The sequence below is a fragment of the Perognathus longimembris genome, chromosome 23 (assembly GCF_023159225.1).
Source record: "Perognathus longimembris pacificus isolate PPM17 chromosome 23, ASM2315922v1, whole genome shotgun sequence".
Lineage (NCBI taxonomy): Eukaryota > Metazoa > Chordata > Mammalia > Rodentia > Heteromyidae > Perognathus > Perognathus longimembris.
Genome location: NC_063183.1, coordinates 19161622 through 19179196, shown reverse-complemented (window position 1 = coordinate 19179196; position 17575 = coordinate 19161622). Strand labels below are relative to the sequence as shown.

Genomic DNA, 17575 nt, shown 5'->3' with positions numbered 1-17575 from the left:
GTAGGAGGAAAAGATGTTCAGTCTGCTCTCAAACCACTATGGCTTGATCTTTGGTCCCAGTTCCTTTTTCTTGCTTCCTCCCATATCTTTTTTTTTTTTTTTTTTTTTGCCAGTCCTGGGCCTTGGATTCAGGGCCTGAGCACCGTCCCTGGCTTCTTTTTGCTCAAGGCTAGCACTCTGCCACTTGAGCCACAGTGCCACTTCTGGCCATTTTCTATATATATGTGGTGCTGAGGAATCGAACCCAGGGCTTCATGTATATGAGGCAAGCACTCTTGCCACTAGGCCATATTCCCAGCCCCTCCTCCCATATCTTGATTCTCATCTGCTCCCTAACTTATATGAGAAAATGTTCTGGGTAAACGTTGTTAAGATTTTTTTTGGCCAGTCCTGAGCCTTGGACCCAGGGCCTGAGCACCATCCCTGGCTTCTTCCCGCTCAAGGCTAGCACTCTGCCACCTGAGCCACAGCGCCCCTTCTGACCGTTTTCCATATATGTGGTGCTGGGGAATCGAACCAAGAGCTTCATGTGTAGGAGGCAAGCGCTCTTGCCACTAGGCCATATTCCCAGCCCTGTTAAGATATTTCTCTGAAATGTTTTCTTTTAGTACTTTGTTTACCCAGATACCCACCTTTAGTACATATATGGCCTTCATTTTTCTCCTAAGGCTTAATAGGGATTGAGGAAAATAATGTTCTTAAGATAAAGCTTTAAGGGCTGGAAATATGGCCTAGTGGCAAGAGTGCTTGCCTCCTGTACTATGAAGCCCTGGGTTTGAGTCCTCAGCACCACATATATAGAAAAAGGCCAGAAGTGGCACTGTGGCTAAAGTGACAGAGTGCTAGCCTGGAGCAAAAAGAAGCCAGGGACAGTGCTCAGACCCTGAGTTCAAGCCCCAGGACTGGCAAAAAAAAAAAAAAGATAAAGCTTTAATAACATCTTTTTCCCTATCATGCCTCTTACAGTTAAAGGTAGACTAAACAAAGTAAAATATTGGTCAGAAACAATAGGTAGTGCTTTTTGTTGTTGTTGTTGCCATTATGGTAGCTTGAACTCAGGGCCTGGGCACTGCCCCTTAGCTCTTTCACTCTAGGCTAGTGCACCATCAGTTGAGCCACAGCTCTACTTCTAGCTTTTCTGTGGTTAACTGGAGACAAGAGTCTTAAAGACTTTCTTGCTCCTTGCTGGCTTCAAAGCAAGATCCTCAGCTCTCAGCCTCCTGAGTAGCTAGGATTACAGATCAGAGTTACAGGCACCCATCTGTAATTGGTTTTTTGATGGTGCTGGAGAATGAACCTGGACCTTTGGCTTGCTAGAAAAGTACTACTAGTCTGTACTTCATCTGGGAATTTTTTTTTTCACTTTATATGTTTTACCAACTCATGCAAATGCAACTCTATGCCTTCTGTGGAGCGTGTGAAATTTTCTTTCTAACTTTTTTTTGTTTTTTGCGGGGAGCCAGTCCTGGTGCTTGAATTCGGGGCATGGGCTCAGGCTAGTGCTCTAGCACTTGAGCAACAGCACCACTTCTGGCTTTTTCAGAGCAGTTTATTGGAAATAAGAATTTCATAGACTTTCTTGCCTGGGCTGGCTTTGAACCACAATACTCAGATCTCAGCCTCCTGAGTAGCCAGGATTACAGGTGTGAGCTACCAGTACATGGCTTACATGTGAAAATTTCTATGAAAGTTATGTAGATGGGTAAATTGATGACAAATGCTTTTTCCTCTTGTAACTTCTTGCCTATCTGCTGCACATGAATTTGATATTATTCTCTTAGGCACTGTGATTAAGGATGTGGTTTAACACATTTGGAATATTCTTATACACTAAGGCTTTCAAAATGTGGGAAAAAACTGATAACTATTTTTTTTTTTATTTTAATGTGAAGAATCTGGGGCTGGGAATGTGGCTTAGTGGTAGACTGCTTGTCTGGCATGGATGAAGCCTTGGGTTTGATTCCTCAAACCCAAGCTGTGGCTAAAGTTTTAGAGTGCCCCTGGACTGGCAAAAAATAAATAAATAAAAATATGAAGAATCTGATGAAGGGAGCATGGTTCAAGTGGTAGAGTGCCTGCCTTGCCTTGCATGTGTGAGGCCCTGCATTCAATCCCTAGGGCTGCCAACAACAGCAACGAGAAGACTTGTCTGGGCTTGTGTAGACTTACTGGTGACATTAGACCATAAGTAAGAAGCATAACAAGCACTTTTTTCAGCTCTTTTACATACATATTTGACTTTGTTTTTTGTTTTGTTTTGTTTTTGTTGCCAGTCCTGGGCCTTGAACTCAGGGCCTGAGCACTGTCCCTAGCTTCTTTTTGCTCAAGGCTAGTACTCTACCTCTTGAGCCACAGTGCCACTTCCAGCTTTTACTGTTTATGTGGTGCTGAGGAATCAAACCCAGGGCTTCATGCAGACAAGGCAAGCTCTCTACCACTAAGCCACACTCCCAGCCCCTACATGTTTGACTTTCATCCATGAATTTACTATCAAAGAATTGAAAATATTTGAGATTATACTGAGGATGTACAGACATTCCTCTAAACAATACAGTAGATATCTATTTATAGAGCACTCAATATCTCAAGCAATCTAGATATTATTTAAAGTATACTAGAGGCTGCAGGATATATATTAGCACTATACCAATTTTTCAGTTTATATTTTGGCCATACTGGGGTTTAAACTCAGGGTCTTTCTATGCAGGTGCTCTACCATTGAGCCATGCCTCCAGCCTTCTGTTACACTATATTACATAAGGGACTTGAGCATCTGTGGGTTTTGATATCCATAGGGGTCCTGGAACCAATCCTACAGATAATGGAGTAACAACTATATTATTTTAATTTTATCTAATTAAATGACTAATTGTATGTAAAATAGCACAGTGCTTAGTGTGTAGAAAGCACATTTTGTGGGAAGGGTGTATGGTTCAAGTATAAATGGTAAAACCCTGAGCACTTTAAAAGGAAAAAGAAAAAAGGAAGAAGTAGTTGTTTTTATTTTGTGGGGTGGGAGGCTGTTCCTGGGGCTTGAACTCAAGGCTTGAGCACTGTCCCTGAGGTTTGTGCTCAAGGTTAATGCTCTACCACTGGAGCCACAGCTCCACTTCTAGCTCTTTTGGTAGTTAATTGGAGATAAGTCTCACAGGATTTTGCTACCTGGACTGACTTCAAACCTCAGATTTCAGCCTCCTGAGTAGCTAAGATTACAGATTTGAGCCACTCTTGCCTGGGTAGTATGGTTTTTTTGTTTTATTTTTTTCCCCCTCCTTGGATTTTATAGTTGAGTAAACAAATTTAACAGAAGTTCTATTTTGCTCAAGTCTTTCTGGCCCTAGATTTCCTGTTCTTTGCACTTTATCAGATTGCCTCAGGAGCAAATTATTCCAATTTGCATCTTATTTTTAGGTTACATTATCGAGATAGAAGGGGCCTGCAGGACTGTCCAGCTTCCTCTTAAATTGAGGACAAGAGTGAGTAGGAGGGCTGGGAATATGGTTCAGCGGCAGAGTGCTTGCCTAGCATGCATGAAGCCCTGGGTTCAATTCCTCGGCACCACATAAACAGAAAAAGCCAGAAGTGATGCTGTGGCTCAAGAGGTAGAGTGCTAGCCTTGAGCAAAAAGAAGCCAGGGACAGTGCTCAGGCTCTGAGTCCCAAGCCCCAGCACTGGCAAGGAAAAAAAAAAAGAGTGAGTATGAAGCATCCTCAAGATTATTTGGCTAGAAGTAGTCTAAGAGATAGAAGCGACTTATTCGATACTGAAAGCTAGACGTCTGGAGTCTTGAATGGAAAACTAAATTTTCTCCTAGCTTTTCCTAAAGATTTGAATGAGACATAATACTTACTTGTACTTCTGAATTGTACCACCTTTTACAATGTATTTATCTCATATCTGCTGGTTTGGGTTATTGTATAGTCCCCATAATATAAAGGATTTAAAATTTGTAGGTCTGCTTTCTTTGTTTAATTCATTTGATTAAAGCATTTATCCAGCACTTACCATTTGACAGTCACTATGGTAATGTTCGAGATACAAAGAAAAACTTGCCTTGTAATAGAGTTCTTTTGCCAAGTTGCTGGCACATGTTCAGATTTCCAGCCAGGCAGCCTACGGAATGAAAGAACTAAATCCCTGGGAATGCCCTCTACTTTAAAGCCCAAATTAAAGTTAACAGCATTGTGACTGTTGTGGATGACATTCAAGGTATCAGTTAGGGATGGATTCTGAGAAAGCCTAGATGCAGGATTAGCTGTGGAGAGAATAGGGGAAGTAGATTCTAGAAAACAAAGAAATGGCTAGATGTTGGTAGTTCATACCTACAGTTGGGAGGCTGAAAATTAGAAGATTATGGTTCAAGGCCACTCTGAGCAAAAATGTTTGTAAGACCCCTGCCCGAGCCATAGCTGAATGCTGTTGGCATATGCCTGTCATCCTCGCTATGTATGTGGGAAGTTTAGAATGGGAAGATCATGGTTTCATGCCAGTGTAGGCAAAGAAGTCCATGAGGCTCCATCTCAGCAGAAAAAGTTGGCCATGGGGAACACCTGCCTGGCATTCCAGCTACAGTGGGAAGTGAAAAATAGGAACGTAGTCAGAGCCAAGACCCTCTGTCAAAAATAATCGTTTCGGGGACTGGGAATATGGCCTAGTGGCAAGAGTGCTTGCCTCGTATACATGAAGCCCCGGGTTTGACTCCCCAGCACCACATATATAGAAAACAGCCAGGAGTGGCGCTGTGGCTCAAGTGGTAGAGTGCTAGCTTTGAGCAAAAAGAAGCCAGGGACAGTGCTCAGGCCCTGAGTCCAAGGCCCAAGACTGGCAAAAAAAAATAATAATAATAAAAATAATAATAATCAGTTCGGGGCTGGGAATGTGGCTTAGCAGTAGAGTGCTGCCAGAGGTGGCGCTGTGGCTCATGTGGCAGAGCGCTAGCCTTGAGCAAAAAGAAGCCAGGGACAGTAGCCAGGCCCTGTGTCGCAAGCCCCAGGACTGGCCCAAAAAGAAAAAAAAAATCAGTTTGAAAAAAAGCTGGAGGAATGGCTCAGCAGCTGAGCACCTGCCTCTCAAGTGAAAGAAAGGAAAAAAGTAAAGAAAATGAAAAAAGAAACTTGAAAAGTGAGATTATTTTTCTCCATTCTCCTCCTGCATGAGTCAGAACATGTATTCTTATCCCAATTGGACAAAGGAGACCACTGAAATCCACTTAGGTTGTATCACTTGCCCCAGTTCATCCAACTAGTTAATACCAGAAAGGGATGGATTAGAAATTTGGTCTTTTGACTAGTACAGTAATCTGTTACACCTGTTTGCCCAACAAATAAAAATGGCAATGCATGGGAATGGATGTAGTGGATGTGGGTGTTGGCCCATAACATACCTAACCACTCTTATTTATGGTTTACCCCAGTCTCCTCATTTTTTTGGTGCTGAAGCTGAAAGGAATTGTTTCTGTTTTTAGCATCAGCTTTGCTATTGACTCAATTGAGGCTATTTGTGGGAGAAAGAACATTGCAAGCTCTTTTCTCAAGCCAGTCAGATAGAAATTCCTAAGCTTTTCTTCGTGAAACTGATGGGTGCAAAGGCTGCTACCACCGCACCACATTCTCTCCTGGTTTCTCTGAGAAGCAAGAGTTCAAAGGCCACTTTAGTAAAACATCTCTCATTTGAATCACCAGGAACCTGAAGGTTGCTTTTTTTCTTCTTCTTCTTTTTCCTTTTTTGTTGTTAGGGATCCAACCTCAGGGCATTACAGGGGAAAGCTGTATCACAGAGCCACATCCCTTAGCCCTGATTTTCTAAGTTTACCACTTAGTGGAGTCATACAGCCTATGACCTTTACCCTTCTTAGCTGGTGATAGGGGCCCTTTGTCAGCAAAGCATTCAAGTGGATTCTACTGCACTGTTTCAGGTCACTCCCCCTATTAAAGTCTGTGGCAGCCTAGGGGTGAGTTGAACTGCTTTTCCCACTGTGAAGGAGGGTCATGCATTATGCTCAGCCAGTTAACAGGTCAGTGGAATGAGTTTCCCACTGTGTGAAATGCTTTCCTTTATTACACTGTGTATTCTTAAAAAGTTTGTCTGGGCATCAGACATCTTGAAAAATAAGATGCTTCTTTACTAGTAACTATAAACTTAGACATAGGGATTTAGATTCTCTAGACAAATACTCACTTTGTGTCTGTGTGTACAAGCCTCCCTCCCCCCAGGCTTGTGTGTGCATGTCCATCTCTTCATACAGTGTTTCCACTGTATTTTTTCCTCATTCTTACAAAATGAAACTAACTCTGAGGTTTGGAAATGTCTCAGTTCTGAAGCAAGATAATTGAATGTGACAGGGACACAGTAACCAGAAGACCTGGGAGGCCAGGCAAGATTTGCATTGCAAATAGAAAAATAAATAAATAATGAGACTTCTTTTTCTCCCTTACAGGGAAACTGGATTCCAAGATCCATCAAGGAGCAAAGAAGGGGTTAATGAAGCAGAATAAAACTGTCTGACCCCGGAGAAAAGGGACTATACAGCATAGTGGAATTCCGTGTACTAAAATTGGTATCCACTGATCCTTCAGAATCAAAGCAGTAGAAATCTAAAGGCTGGCCCATCAGGCTTTAATGTCTCAGAATTTAAACTCATACCAAAATCTGTTTATTTTTCTTAAAGAATAGGATTCTTTATGTAATGGGTCAAAAATCTTTGAATACATTATTTATAAAAATTTATTTTTAAAATTCTAGGTCTTTGACATTTTTCTCATCATAGTAATCAAAAGAGAAACATGTTAAAAATTACTTTCCTCTAAGATTTGTATTTGTAGTTAGGAAAATTATGATCTTAGGTTAACAGTTTCTTGAGATCCTCTTTGAACTTAAAGGTTTTGGGTTTTTTTTGTGTGTTTTGTTTTGTTTTTTTGGTGCTGGTCCTAAGGCTTGAACTCAGAGCCTGGGCACTGTCCCTGAACCTTCTTGCTCATAGCTGGTGCTCTACCACTTGATCCATATCTCCACTTCTGGCTGTTTTGGTGCTTATTTGAAGATAAGAGCCTCATGAACTTTACTGCCCAGCCTGGCTTTGAACCTCGATCCTCATATCTCAGCCTCCTGAATAGCTAGGATTATAGGCATGAGTTACCTATGCCCAGCAGGCTTTTTTTGTTTTGTTTTGTATTTTGGAAGCAAATGTCTTATAAAATATTAGGCTGTTTGGGGAACTCTGTTTAATACAAAGCCTACTGTGTAACAAAAGGGTTTTTTTTGTTTTTGTTTTTGTTTTTAAAAACAAAACAGATTTTCTGCCCTGGTCCAACATCTTCTCAAGTGAAAAGCCGAGTAGTTCTTACTGGCAAATTATTGTTTTGTAAAGGATAACTTGGAACTACTTTTGCCTTGTCCTTTAGTTTGGGAAGCCGGGAAGGACATAGAAGGATCCAGTCAGGAAGAGGTAGCATGAAGTTACCTTATTTATTTCATTGGTATTTCAAAAGAATCACTTGAATGAGACAATTAGAAACATACTGGCTGAGTTCTAGTAGCTCATGCCTATAATCCTACCTACTCAAGAGGCTGAGATCTGAGGATTGCAGTTCAAAGTCAGCCTAGCAGGAAGGTCTGTGGGATTTTGTCTCAAAAACCAGAAGTGAAGCTATGGCTTAAAGTGTTAGAACACTAGTGTTGAGCAAAAAAGCTCAGGAACTGCACTCAGGCCCTGAGTTCAAGCTCCATGACCACCAACAAGAAAAAAAAAAATCCTGAAAATCTCACGGCTGGGAATATGGCTTAGTGGTAGAGTGCTCACCTTGCATGCATGAAGCCCTGGGTTTAATTCCTCAGCACCACAGAAACAGAAAAAGCTGGAAGTGGCGCTGTGGCTCAAATGGTAGAGTGCTAGCTTTGAGCAAAAAGAAGCCAGGGACAGTGCTCAGGCCCTGAGTTCAAGCTCCAGGACTGGCAAAAAAACCAAATACCCTCCAATTGCTGAAACCAAACCTTCTTTAGCCATCCATATCTCAAGAAACTATGGCTTTAGAAAAACAAGAGGTTAGCTTGGAAGGAGGTTTCTACTGGTCCATCTATTTAGTAAAGCACTTTGTTTTTGAGACTGCTCTGAGGACCTGTCAAAATCTCAGTTGCTGGCATCCTGAGGAAATTCATGGTCTTAAGTTTGTATGTTCTGCTTTTTATAAAACAACTCTACCACACGGGAAATTGGACTCCTTCCAGGAGTTGTGTGCATGACTTAAAAAAAGAGAGTAAGGGAGAGGGGAAAAAAAGTGTCCTGTGTTATGAAAAAGATTAATTTCTCCTTTCTTTAATCCTTCATATTCATGGTTTATTTGCATTGAAATACCTCCACTCATTGTACATTGATGTGCACTCAACTGTGAACACTGCTTGTTGCATAGCATTGGTTCTGTAGTGCCTGATCACTCTGGATTCCCAGGGAAACTCCACCGGATTCTTATTCTGATGTTGCATGCAGTGTTCTCTCTTTTTGTGTCCAGCCTCTGTAGGGAAAGTGGAAAGGACACTAATGGAATTTCTTTAGGTAACTTCTTGCCTCTTACAGACCTTACTATTAATGAAAGGTTATTGGGTTCATTGTGCAGTATATCAAGCAAGAGCTCCTTGAAGTCTATGCCCCCCACCAGTGTGTGTGTGTGTGTGTGTGTGTGTGTGTGTGTGTGTGTCTGCGTGCGTGTGTGCGTGTGCTAGTACTAGTCCCAGAACTCAGGACCTGGGCCTGCTGTCCCTTAGCTTTTCTTTTTTGGCCAGTCCTGGGCCTTGGACTCAGGGCCTGAGCACTGTCCCTGGCTTCTTCCCGCTCAAGGCTAGCACTCTGCCACTTGAGCCACAGCGCCGCTTCTGGCCGTTTTCTGTATATGTGGTGCTGGGGAATCGAACCTAGGGCCTCGTGTATCCGAGGCAGGCACTCTTGCCACTAGGCTATCTCCCCAGCGCCCCCCCTTAGCTTTTCTTGATCAAGGCTGGTACCCTACCACTTAAGCCACACCTCTACTTCTCGCTTTTTACTAGTTAATTGGAGGTAAGGTACTTACCTTACTTTTCTACCCCAGCTGGCTTCTTACTGCAATCCTCAGATTTCAGCCTCCTGAGTAGCTAGGATGACAGGTGTGAACCACACCAGTGCCTAGCTTGTCTAGCCTTCTTAATACCAGAATAAAACTCAACAAGTGAAAAGCCTAGAGAGGGGGAAAATTCTTTTTCTCTGCCTTTTGTTTGAAGACAATGTGCTCACCAGAGTCTGGGTTGATTTTTCTACTAGGATAGGTTCTGTGTGTGCACCTAAAGAAAAACATGAGGAATTACAACGGACCAGGTTATGCAACCATTTTGTATACCATGATAAGAAAGTTTACAAGAACTTTACAAGTTCACAAGAACCCACTCACCTCAGCATCCAGAATATGCAGCTGGAGCCACCTGAATAAATGGCAACTTGGAAACTTCTCCTTTTCATGGTCAGGCTGTGAAAGCCTGCCTGTCTTTAGTTCACATGGTAGTGGTAGTATAAGGTCTCTCTTCTATTTGCTGAGACACCAGGGAGGAAGTGTGGTAGAAGCTTGTGGGTAGATGGCCCTCAGTTGCTCAGTGATGAATAGCATAATTTAAAGTCTAGTGGAAATTCTTAGCAGTCTGAGTAGCAAACATGCTCAGGAATAGCCTGTCCATGCTGTACAACAAGCACTTCATTCTGACCCTGTAACTCTGAGACAGTTTAGCCTGAGGAAGTTTTATGTTTTGAAGTTGGTTTTCTGTTGCAGCCTTAATATCTATGCCCCTTTTTGGATGGTACCTTAAGGACTCTGTTTATTTGTTTGCCAGGCAGGACTCAGTCTCCTTTGTATAAACTTACAGTAGGGAAATATGAAACTGGAGACTTTGTCAAGAGTTTATGAGGCCTTGGCCTTGCAAAGGTATTTGAAATAAAGGTATTTGGGTGTTTATTTGTTTGCTTTCTCTTTTGTTTCCTATGCCTAACTAGGTGTTCTCTCTTTTCCTTTTGAGCTAGAAGTTTACAAACACCTCCCCCCTTATTTTAGGTGTGAAAAACTTAACACTTGAAAATTTACTTTTGAGCCCTATGCTGGTGGCGCAAGCCTGTAATTCTGGTTATTCAAGAGGTTAAGATCTGAGGATCACATTTTGAAGCCAGTCCTGGCAGGAGAGTCTGTGAGACTCTTATCCCCAATTAACCACCAAAAAGAAAAGAAGGGGGCTGGAATGTAGCTCCATGGCAAAGCGCTTCTAGAGGAAGTGCAACGTCCTGGGTTCGATCCCCAGTACCAAATAAGAAAAGCCAAAAAAAAAAAAAAAAAGAAGGAAGGAAGGTAACAAGCTGGAAGTGGAACTGCGGCTCAAGTGGTAGAGTTCAGGGACAGCACCCAGGCCCTGGGTTCAAACCCGAAAAGAGAAAAAGATCACTTTTGAGGTTAGGTTTGGTGGCCCCATAAGTCCAGTTAACTACTCAAGAGTCAGAGACAGGAGGATGGTCATGGTTCAAGGCCAGCCTGGGAAAAAGTTAGCAATACACTATCTTTTTTTTGGCCACTCCTGGGGCTTGGACTCAGGGCCTGAGCACTGTCCCTGGCTTCTTTTTGCTCAAGGCTAGCACTCTGCCACAGCGCCACTTCTGGCCATTTTCTGTATATGTGGTGCTGGAGAATCGAACCCAGGGCCTCATGTATATGAGGCAGGCACTCTTGCCACTAGGCCATATCCCCAGCCCGCAATACACTATCTTAAAAACAAGCTTATGAGGGCTGGGAATATGGCCTAGTGGTAAAGTGCTCGCCTCACATACATGAAGCCCTGGGTTTGATTCCTCAGCACCACATATATAGAAAGAGCCGGAAGTGGCGCTTAAGTGGTAGAGTGCTAGTCTTGAGCAAAAAGAAGCCAGGGACAGTGCTCAGGCCCTGAGTCCAAGCCTCAGGACTAGCAAAAAACAAGCTTATGGGGCTGGGAATGTGGGAATGTAGAGTGCTTGCCTAGCATGCATGAAGCCCTGGGTTTGATTCCTCAGTACCGCATAAACAGAAAAGGCTGGAGGTGGTACTGTAGCCCAAATGGTAGAGTGCTAGCCTTGCGCAAAAGAAGCTTAGGAACAGTGCCCAGACCCTGAGTTAAAAGCCCAAGACTGGCAAAAAAAGAAAAGAAAAGAAAAACAAGCTTTCTCAGAAGGTACAGACAGGATGGAGATTTGAAGCCAGCTAGGTAATTAGAGGTTTTACCCGAAAAACCCAAAGCAAAAGGGCCAGGGGTTTAGCTCATGCTCAGGTATGAGGTCTGAGTTCATTCTCTATTACCACCAAAAATACATAATTACTTTTACAAATAATTATCAAGCAATGAGTTTTTGTGAGTTACAACCCTTAATCTTGTCATTTTAACTACTATCTCTACTAAAGTGCATTTATGTGGATTTCATTTAATTTAGTACAATTTAATACCTCTGCTAGAGCTTCTAGCCAAGTCTGAGATAACATGGAGGTTGTTTTCTTGACCATCTAAAAGAACAACAAAAAGCATCTATTAAATGAGAGAAATCAGTGAGTTTTAGTTTGGTAGGCCTGAAAGAGGAAAGAAAGGCCAGTGATTATTTTTTTCCCTTGAGATTCAAATAGCAGTTACACATCTGCTGCTCTCAGAATGTGTTTGGAGGGAGGTGACCCATCTCACAGACTCCAGCAGCACATGGACAGCTTTCCTACTTTTTTTGTGTGTGTGAGAAAAACCAGTCACAGTGCCATCCTTTGACACAAAGAAATGTATAAATGCCTGTCCATTTGTGATATGCACACAAAGTGGTTTAGTACATGGGATGAAATATGACAAACGAATCAGATGTTAGATTTGAGTTGAAGTATGAGAGAAGCCAGCAAAATATCCTAGGAAAACTACCTTAGCTTGGGATCAGGAAAATGGCAGAGAGTTTGAAGAGGATACTGAGAATCTAGTATGGCATAGAAAGGCAATGAAAATCTTTGAGGAGAAAAAAATGTCAATACATAAGATTTGAGAAGGGGCTGGGAATATGGCCTAGTGGCATGAGTGCTTGCCTCGTATACATGAAGCCCTGGGTTAGATTCCTTACCACCACATATATAGAAAAGGCCAGAAGTGGGGCTATGGCTCAAGTGGCAGAGTGCTAGCCTTGAGCAAAAAGAAGCCAGGGACAATGCTCCGGCCCTGAGTCCAAGCCCCAGGACTGGCTAAATAAATAAATAATAAGATTTGAGAAGAGTCTAGAGTTATGCTGTCCAATATGGTAGTCACAGGGCACATAATGGTTAGTTAAACTTCGTATTAACCATATGTGAAGTGCTCTAAAAGTCCCATTTGACTAGTGACTTCTGAGTTGAACAGCAAGATCTAGACTTGTTTGGAACAGGGGTTGGCAAACTTTTGGCAAACTTTGTCCATAAAGTCCAAATAGCAGATTTTTAGGTTTCACAAGGCATACATCAAATCTGTTACAGCCATTCAACTGGACTATTATAGTACAAATGCCTCCATAGATAATGGAAATAAATGAGGTGGATATAGTCAGTAATTTCATTTATTTTTAGTTGTTTCTTTTTTTTTTTTTTTTTTTTTTGAGACAGGGTGTCCCATGTGGACAAGGCTATCCCTAGAGTTACCAATATATATCTTAGCCTCCTACTCCTAGGTGCTGGGATTATAAGTGTATCCTACCACATGGACCTGGCTGCATACAATTTTGAGTCATAATATCCTTTCATGCTGGTTCTAAGGCTTGAACTTGGGTCCAGGTGGTGTCCTTGAGTTTTTTGTTCTGTTTTGTTTTGTTTTACTTAAGGCTAGTGCTCTACTTCTTGGACCACAGCTCCACTTTTGGCTTTTTGGTGATTAATTAGCGATAAAGACTCTCATGGATTTTCCTGTCTTGGCTGGTTTTGAACCATGATCCTCATACTCAGATTCCAGAGTAGCTACAGGGGTAAGCCACCACATCAGTGCCTGGCCTGGCCTTTTAAAAAAAATAATAAAAATTGTGTGTGCGTGTGCGTGTGCACGCTGTGCACCAGTACTAGGTCTCAAACTCTGGGCCTTGTGCTCTCCTTGCTTGGCTGTTCACTATGGCTAATGGCCTGTCACTTGAGCCACAGCTCTACTTCTGACTTTTTAATGGTTAATTGGAGATGAGTCTTATGACTTTTTTTTGTTTCTTCAATTCTCAGGTCTCACCCTCCCTAAATTGCTAGGATTATAGATGTGAGCCACTAGTACTTGTTTTTTGTTTTCTTTTAATTTTTAAACTTTGTTTTGTTTTGTGTTTTTTTTGGGGGGGGGGGATCTGGGAACAATCTCTTAGCTTCTTTGTTCAAAGATGGCTCTCTACCACTTAAGCCACAGCTCCACTTCTGGCTTTTTGCTGGTTAATTGGAGGTAAGAGTCTCATGGACTTCCCTGCCTGGACTAGCTTCCAACCCTGAGCAATCCTCAGATCTCAGCCTTTCGATTACCTAGGAATACATGTGTGAGCCTCCAGCTTGTTTTTATTCTTTTTTTTTTTTTGCCAGTCCTGGGCCTTGGACTCAGGGCCTGAGCACTGTCCCTGGCTTCTTTTTGTTCAAGGCTAGCACTCTGCCACTTGAGCCACAGCGCCACTTCTGGCCGTTTTCTGTATATGTGGTGCTGGGGAATCGAACCCAGGGCCTCATGTATACGAGGCAAGCTCTCTTGCCACTAGGCCATATCCCCAGCCCCGCTTGTTTTTATTCTTATTTTATTTTTTATTGTTGTTGGTTGTAGGCTTGAGCTTGGAGCCTGGTACTGTCCCTGAGCTCTTTATGCTTAAAGCTAGTATAGTACTCTACCACTTGGAGCCCCAGTGCCACTTCTGGTTTTCTGGTGGTGGTTAGTAATAGAGTTAAGAAGTTAATAAGAGATAAGAGTCTCATGAATTTTCCTACCTCAGCTGGCTTTGAATCATGATCCTTACATCTTAGCCTCCTGAGTAGGTAGGGTTATAAGCATGAGGCACCAGCACTAGGCTCCAGCTTAATTTTTAACTTTTTTTTTTTTTTTTTTTTTTTTTTTTTGGTCATGGGGCTTGAACTCTGGTCCTGGGCACTGTCCCTGAGTTCTTTAGCTCAAGGCTGGTGCTTTACCACTTGGGCCACAGCGCCACTTCCGGCTTTTTCTGTTTATGTGGTACTGAGGAATCAAACCCAGAGCTTCATGCCTTCTAGGCAAGCACTCTACCAGTAGGCCACATTCTCAGTCCAATTTTTTTTTTTTTTTTTTTTTTTTTTTGCCAGTTCTGGGGCTTGGACTCAGGGCCTGAGCACTGTCCCTAGCTTCTTTTTGCTCAAGGCTAGCACTCTACCACTTGAGCTACAGCGCCACTTCCGGCTTTTTCTATCTATGTGGTGCTGAGGAATCGAACCCAGGGCTTCATGTATGCGAGGTGAGCATTTTACCACTAGGCCATATTCCCAGTCTCCAGCCCAATTTTTAACTTCTAAAAATACAAAACCTACTTTTAGTTCAAGGGGCAAGCCAAAACAAGTAATGAGTCTGAGTTTCGTCTGTAGGCCATACTGTGTCAAACCTTGGCCTACAGGTAAATCAAAATTCTTTTACTGTACAGTACATCTGATCGCTTGAAAACTTTTAGTCATTTTTTCCATTGTAGAGTTTTTTTCCCCCTCTACTTTTGCTGTCTATTTCTCCAGTGTGGTAGCCATGCTTCACCAATGTAAAGCATGGCATTTTTAACCCTTAATTAAGTCACACATAAATCTAAAACTAAGCCCTCTTCTTTCTCTACTTGAGAAGTAGCTACAGAGCAGATTGGAAGTCATTGTAACCAAGAATTATTGCTACCCCTGTACTGCCCATGAACAATAAATATTGGTAAACTAAAGGGGATTATTTTTCCTAGACCAGTGTTTATCTTCAGTTGCTAACCCCTTCCACCCTTATTTTCATTTTGTAGAGATGCATAGTAAAGGTATTTTATAACTCAATCTCCAAGTCACATGATATCTTGTGTGGCACTCTTGAAAGATGCCTCGGGATAAAGAAAGAAAGGAGAGATAATGGAAAAGCCAAATAAAATGGTCAAGGACACAGGAAGGACATAATAGGAACTAAGTGGGGGAGCCTTGGGAATTATGATAAGTTTTGTTTGTGGTAGGAGGTGGGAGTCTTTAAGAGGTCAGGAATGTTTCACAAGTGACTGGTGAGATGGTTCCTAAAACATGGACTGAACACTGGATGGTGGGAGCTGGGCTACCAGGTGAATGGGATAGAGCCAGATAAAAAGTTACAATCAGCCACCGAGTGGTGAGTAGGAGGATAAAGATGTGCGGATAATAAAAAAGCAACAACGTTTAGTGAAGTAGCACGGTGAAGTGAGTAGAAGATACACAAGGATTAGAAATGGCTACTTTGTAGAGGAAAACGTGGTGATCCTTAAAAAAAAAAAATATCCTGGGGGACAAAGGGTAAAAAGTTAGGGGGATTCTGAACTAAGAGTTTTTTTTTTTTTAATCAATGGAATTATCACAGCCTGTGATTGCTCCTCCGTTCTTGGTGAGTGTTCACGCTCAGGCTCAGACCTCGCTCGGATGGGCCTTTTCTCTGCCCACGGTTGAAGGACACGCATGGAACTAGTGAATCTTCTTTATTTAAGGTACAATACTTCTCTAGAGACCTCTGTGCGAGAAGACTGGTGCAGCGAAGGTTCTTTCCACGAGGAGAGAGCGTTAGATTCGAACTGTCCAACCCACGTTTCTCATTTTATCTCTCTTCAACCGGCTCACCGGGTTTTCCTGCATTCCCCAAGCGACGATTCTAAGGGACTCCGGGTAACCGCGCACTCGAGATGGAGCTTGACTCTTTCGTCCAGGTTCCGGGTTTTCCTTGCGCTCACCCGCTTCACACTCCACACCAGCACTGGATCCAGATCCGAGGTCGCTGGAATCCAGTATCCGGGACTTGCAGGGAGCCCTGGTTGTCCCGGATCGCGGCGGCGGCGGTGGCGGCGGCGGCGGCGGCGGCGGCGGCGGCTGAGGGACCCGCGGCCCCGGACAAGGCGGCACCGGCCGGGCGGGGCGGAGCGGCGCGGGGAGGGGGCGGAGAGCCGGAGCCGGGGTGGGGTGGGGGGGGAGGGGCCGCAGGAACGGATGGCGGCCTGGGACCCCTAACAGCGGCGGCTTCTACGGCCCGGGGCCCCCGGGCGGGCGGAGGTGGCGGCTCCCGGGACCGGCCGCGCGGTGAGTGCGAAGCTTTGTGTGGAGCCGGGGCTGCGGGAGGAGGGGGGCGGCGGCGCCGAGGCAGCCGGGGGGCTGCGGGGAGCGGAGGGGGGGCCGGGGCAGCGGCGCCTGACGGAGGAAGTGGGGGTTGGGGGGGCCGGGGCGGAGCGAGGGGGAGGGTGTGGGGGGGAGGGGGTCGTTGGGTGGGTGGGGGAGGGGGCGTCGCGGGGAGCGGGGTGAAGTTCAAAGCGTGGCCGGGGCGGGTGGAAGGCTCCGGGTTGGGGGGGGGTGGGTGCCCGGGCGGGGATTGGGGGGGGGGGGTTCTGGCAAGGTTGATCGTGGGGGGCAGGCCCAGAGAGTTTCTGAGGCGAGTGTGGATAGGTCGAGGGGCCCTGGGCGACCGGGGACCCGTCGGGGCTGAGGAGGGTCGGAGCGAGGGGTGGGAGGCAGGACGTGTGCGCGGCCCGGAGGGGGGGGGGGAGCAAGGTGGCTGGGAGCGTCCAGTAAGTAGGCTGTGGGTGTGTGCCCCCCTCCAGTCCCCGGGTCACATCTACTACTGTCCTTGTCTTCAAGATGGAGGGACCCTGGGGTCTGGACTTTTAACTGCTGTCCTCGGAACCCCCACCCCCTCCCCGGGAAGGGTCTGTGACCCCGTCCTGTTGGGAAACCCCACGCTGCCCTCTTTTTCCCTTTATGTGTAATTACGGTTGGATCATCTCTTGTGCTTTGCTCAGATTCTCCTTCCTCCCTCTGGGGTTGAGGAGGAGGAGACACATCTGACCAATTAATGTGTGTTTGTGAAACAGGCAGCAGCAAACAGTCATTTCAGCTTCTAGGAATTAGGCTCACACAGGGTGGAGAGATCAGAAGCCCTTCAGGGGGAATATTTCTGAACAAATCACAGATGATTAAATTCTCTTAAGAAAAGCTTCCTAACCTAAATGAGAGTGGGAAAGGTTGGGGAGAAAGCCTGTCTGGTTTGCAGCCATGTGTCCAGAGCCCCAGGGGTTGAGGAGAGTCCCTAAAGCCCCCACAGGCCTCTCTCCGCTGTATTAGGCTTTGCTCTGCAGCCTTGAGTTAATTTCACCCCCGCTGCTTTGTCTGGGGGGGGGGGGGAGGGAGGGAATGCTGGTTTAGGCTGTTGTGTGGAGATGACTGTTCTGCTGCCACACACAATAGTCGTGTCATTTTATCAGGAGTGCTACCCCAGGGCTGAGAACTGCTGCTGCAGAGATAAACCCGGTCTCTCTCACCCGCCTATTGTGTACACAGCGAAGGTCATAGGTTCAAGTCTTGTCTGAGAGCTTTGGATATGCTCCATCTCC

The 17575-nt window shown here is 44.5% G+C and overlaps 2 protein-coding genes across 4 annotated transcripts in view; both read left to right on the top strand.

Annotated features, from left to right (window-relative positions):
• The window catches only part of Trip4 (thyroid hormone receptor interactor 4), a 60841-nt gene extending 54101 nt beyond the window's left edge, over positions 1-6740 (top strand). Inside the window, exon 13 of the mRNA XM_048332837.1 lies at positions 6437-6740. Within this exon, the coding sequence (XP_048188794.1) occupies positions 6437-6504 (68 nt within the window). The 3' untranslated portion in view covers positions 6505-6740. The remainder of the gene's footprint in view (positions 1-6436) is intronic.
• A 9376-nt stretch (positions 6741-16116) lies between these two features.
• Positions 16117-17575, top strand: part of Znf609 (zinc finger protein 609) — a 131835-nt gene continuing 130376 nt past the window's right edge. For 2 of the 3 annotated variants that reach the window (XM_048332833.1, XM_048332834.1), the window contains exon 1: positions 16119-16271. The gene's annotated coding sequence lies outside the window, so the exon portion shown is untranslated. Of the gene's footprint in view, positions 16272-17575 lie in introns of all 3 variants that reach the window. The other variant, XM_048332836.1, reaches the window with a different exon arrangement.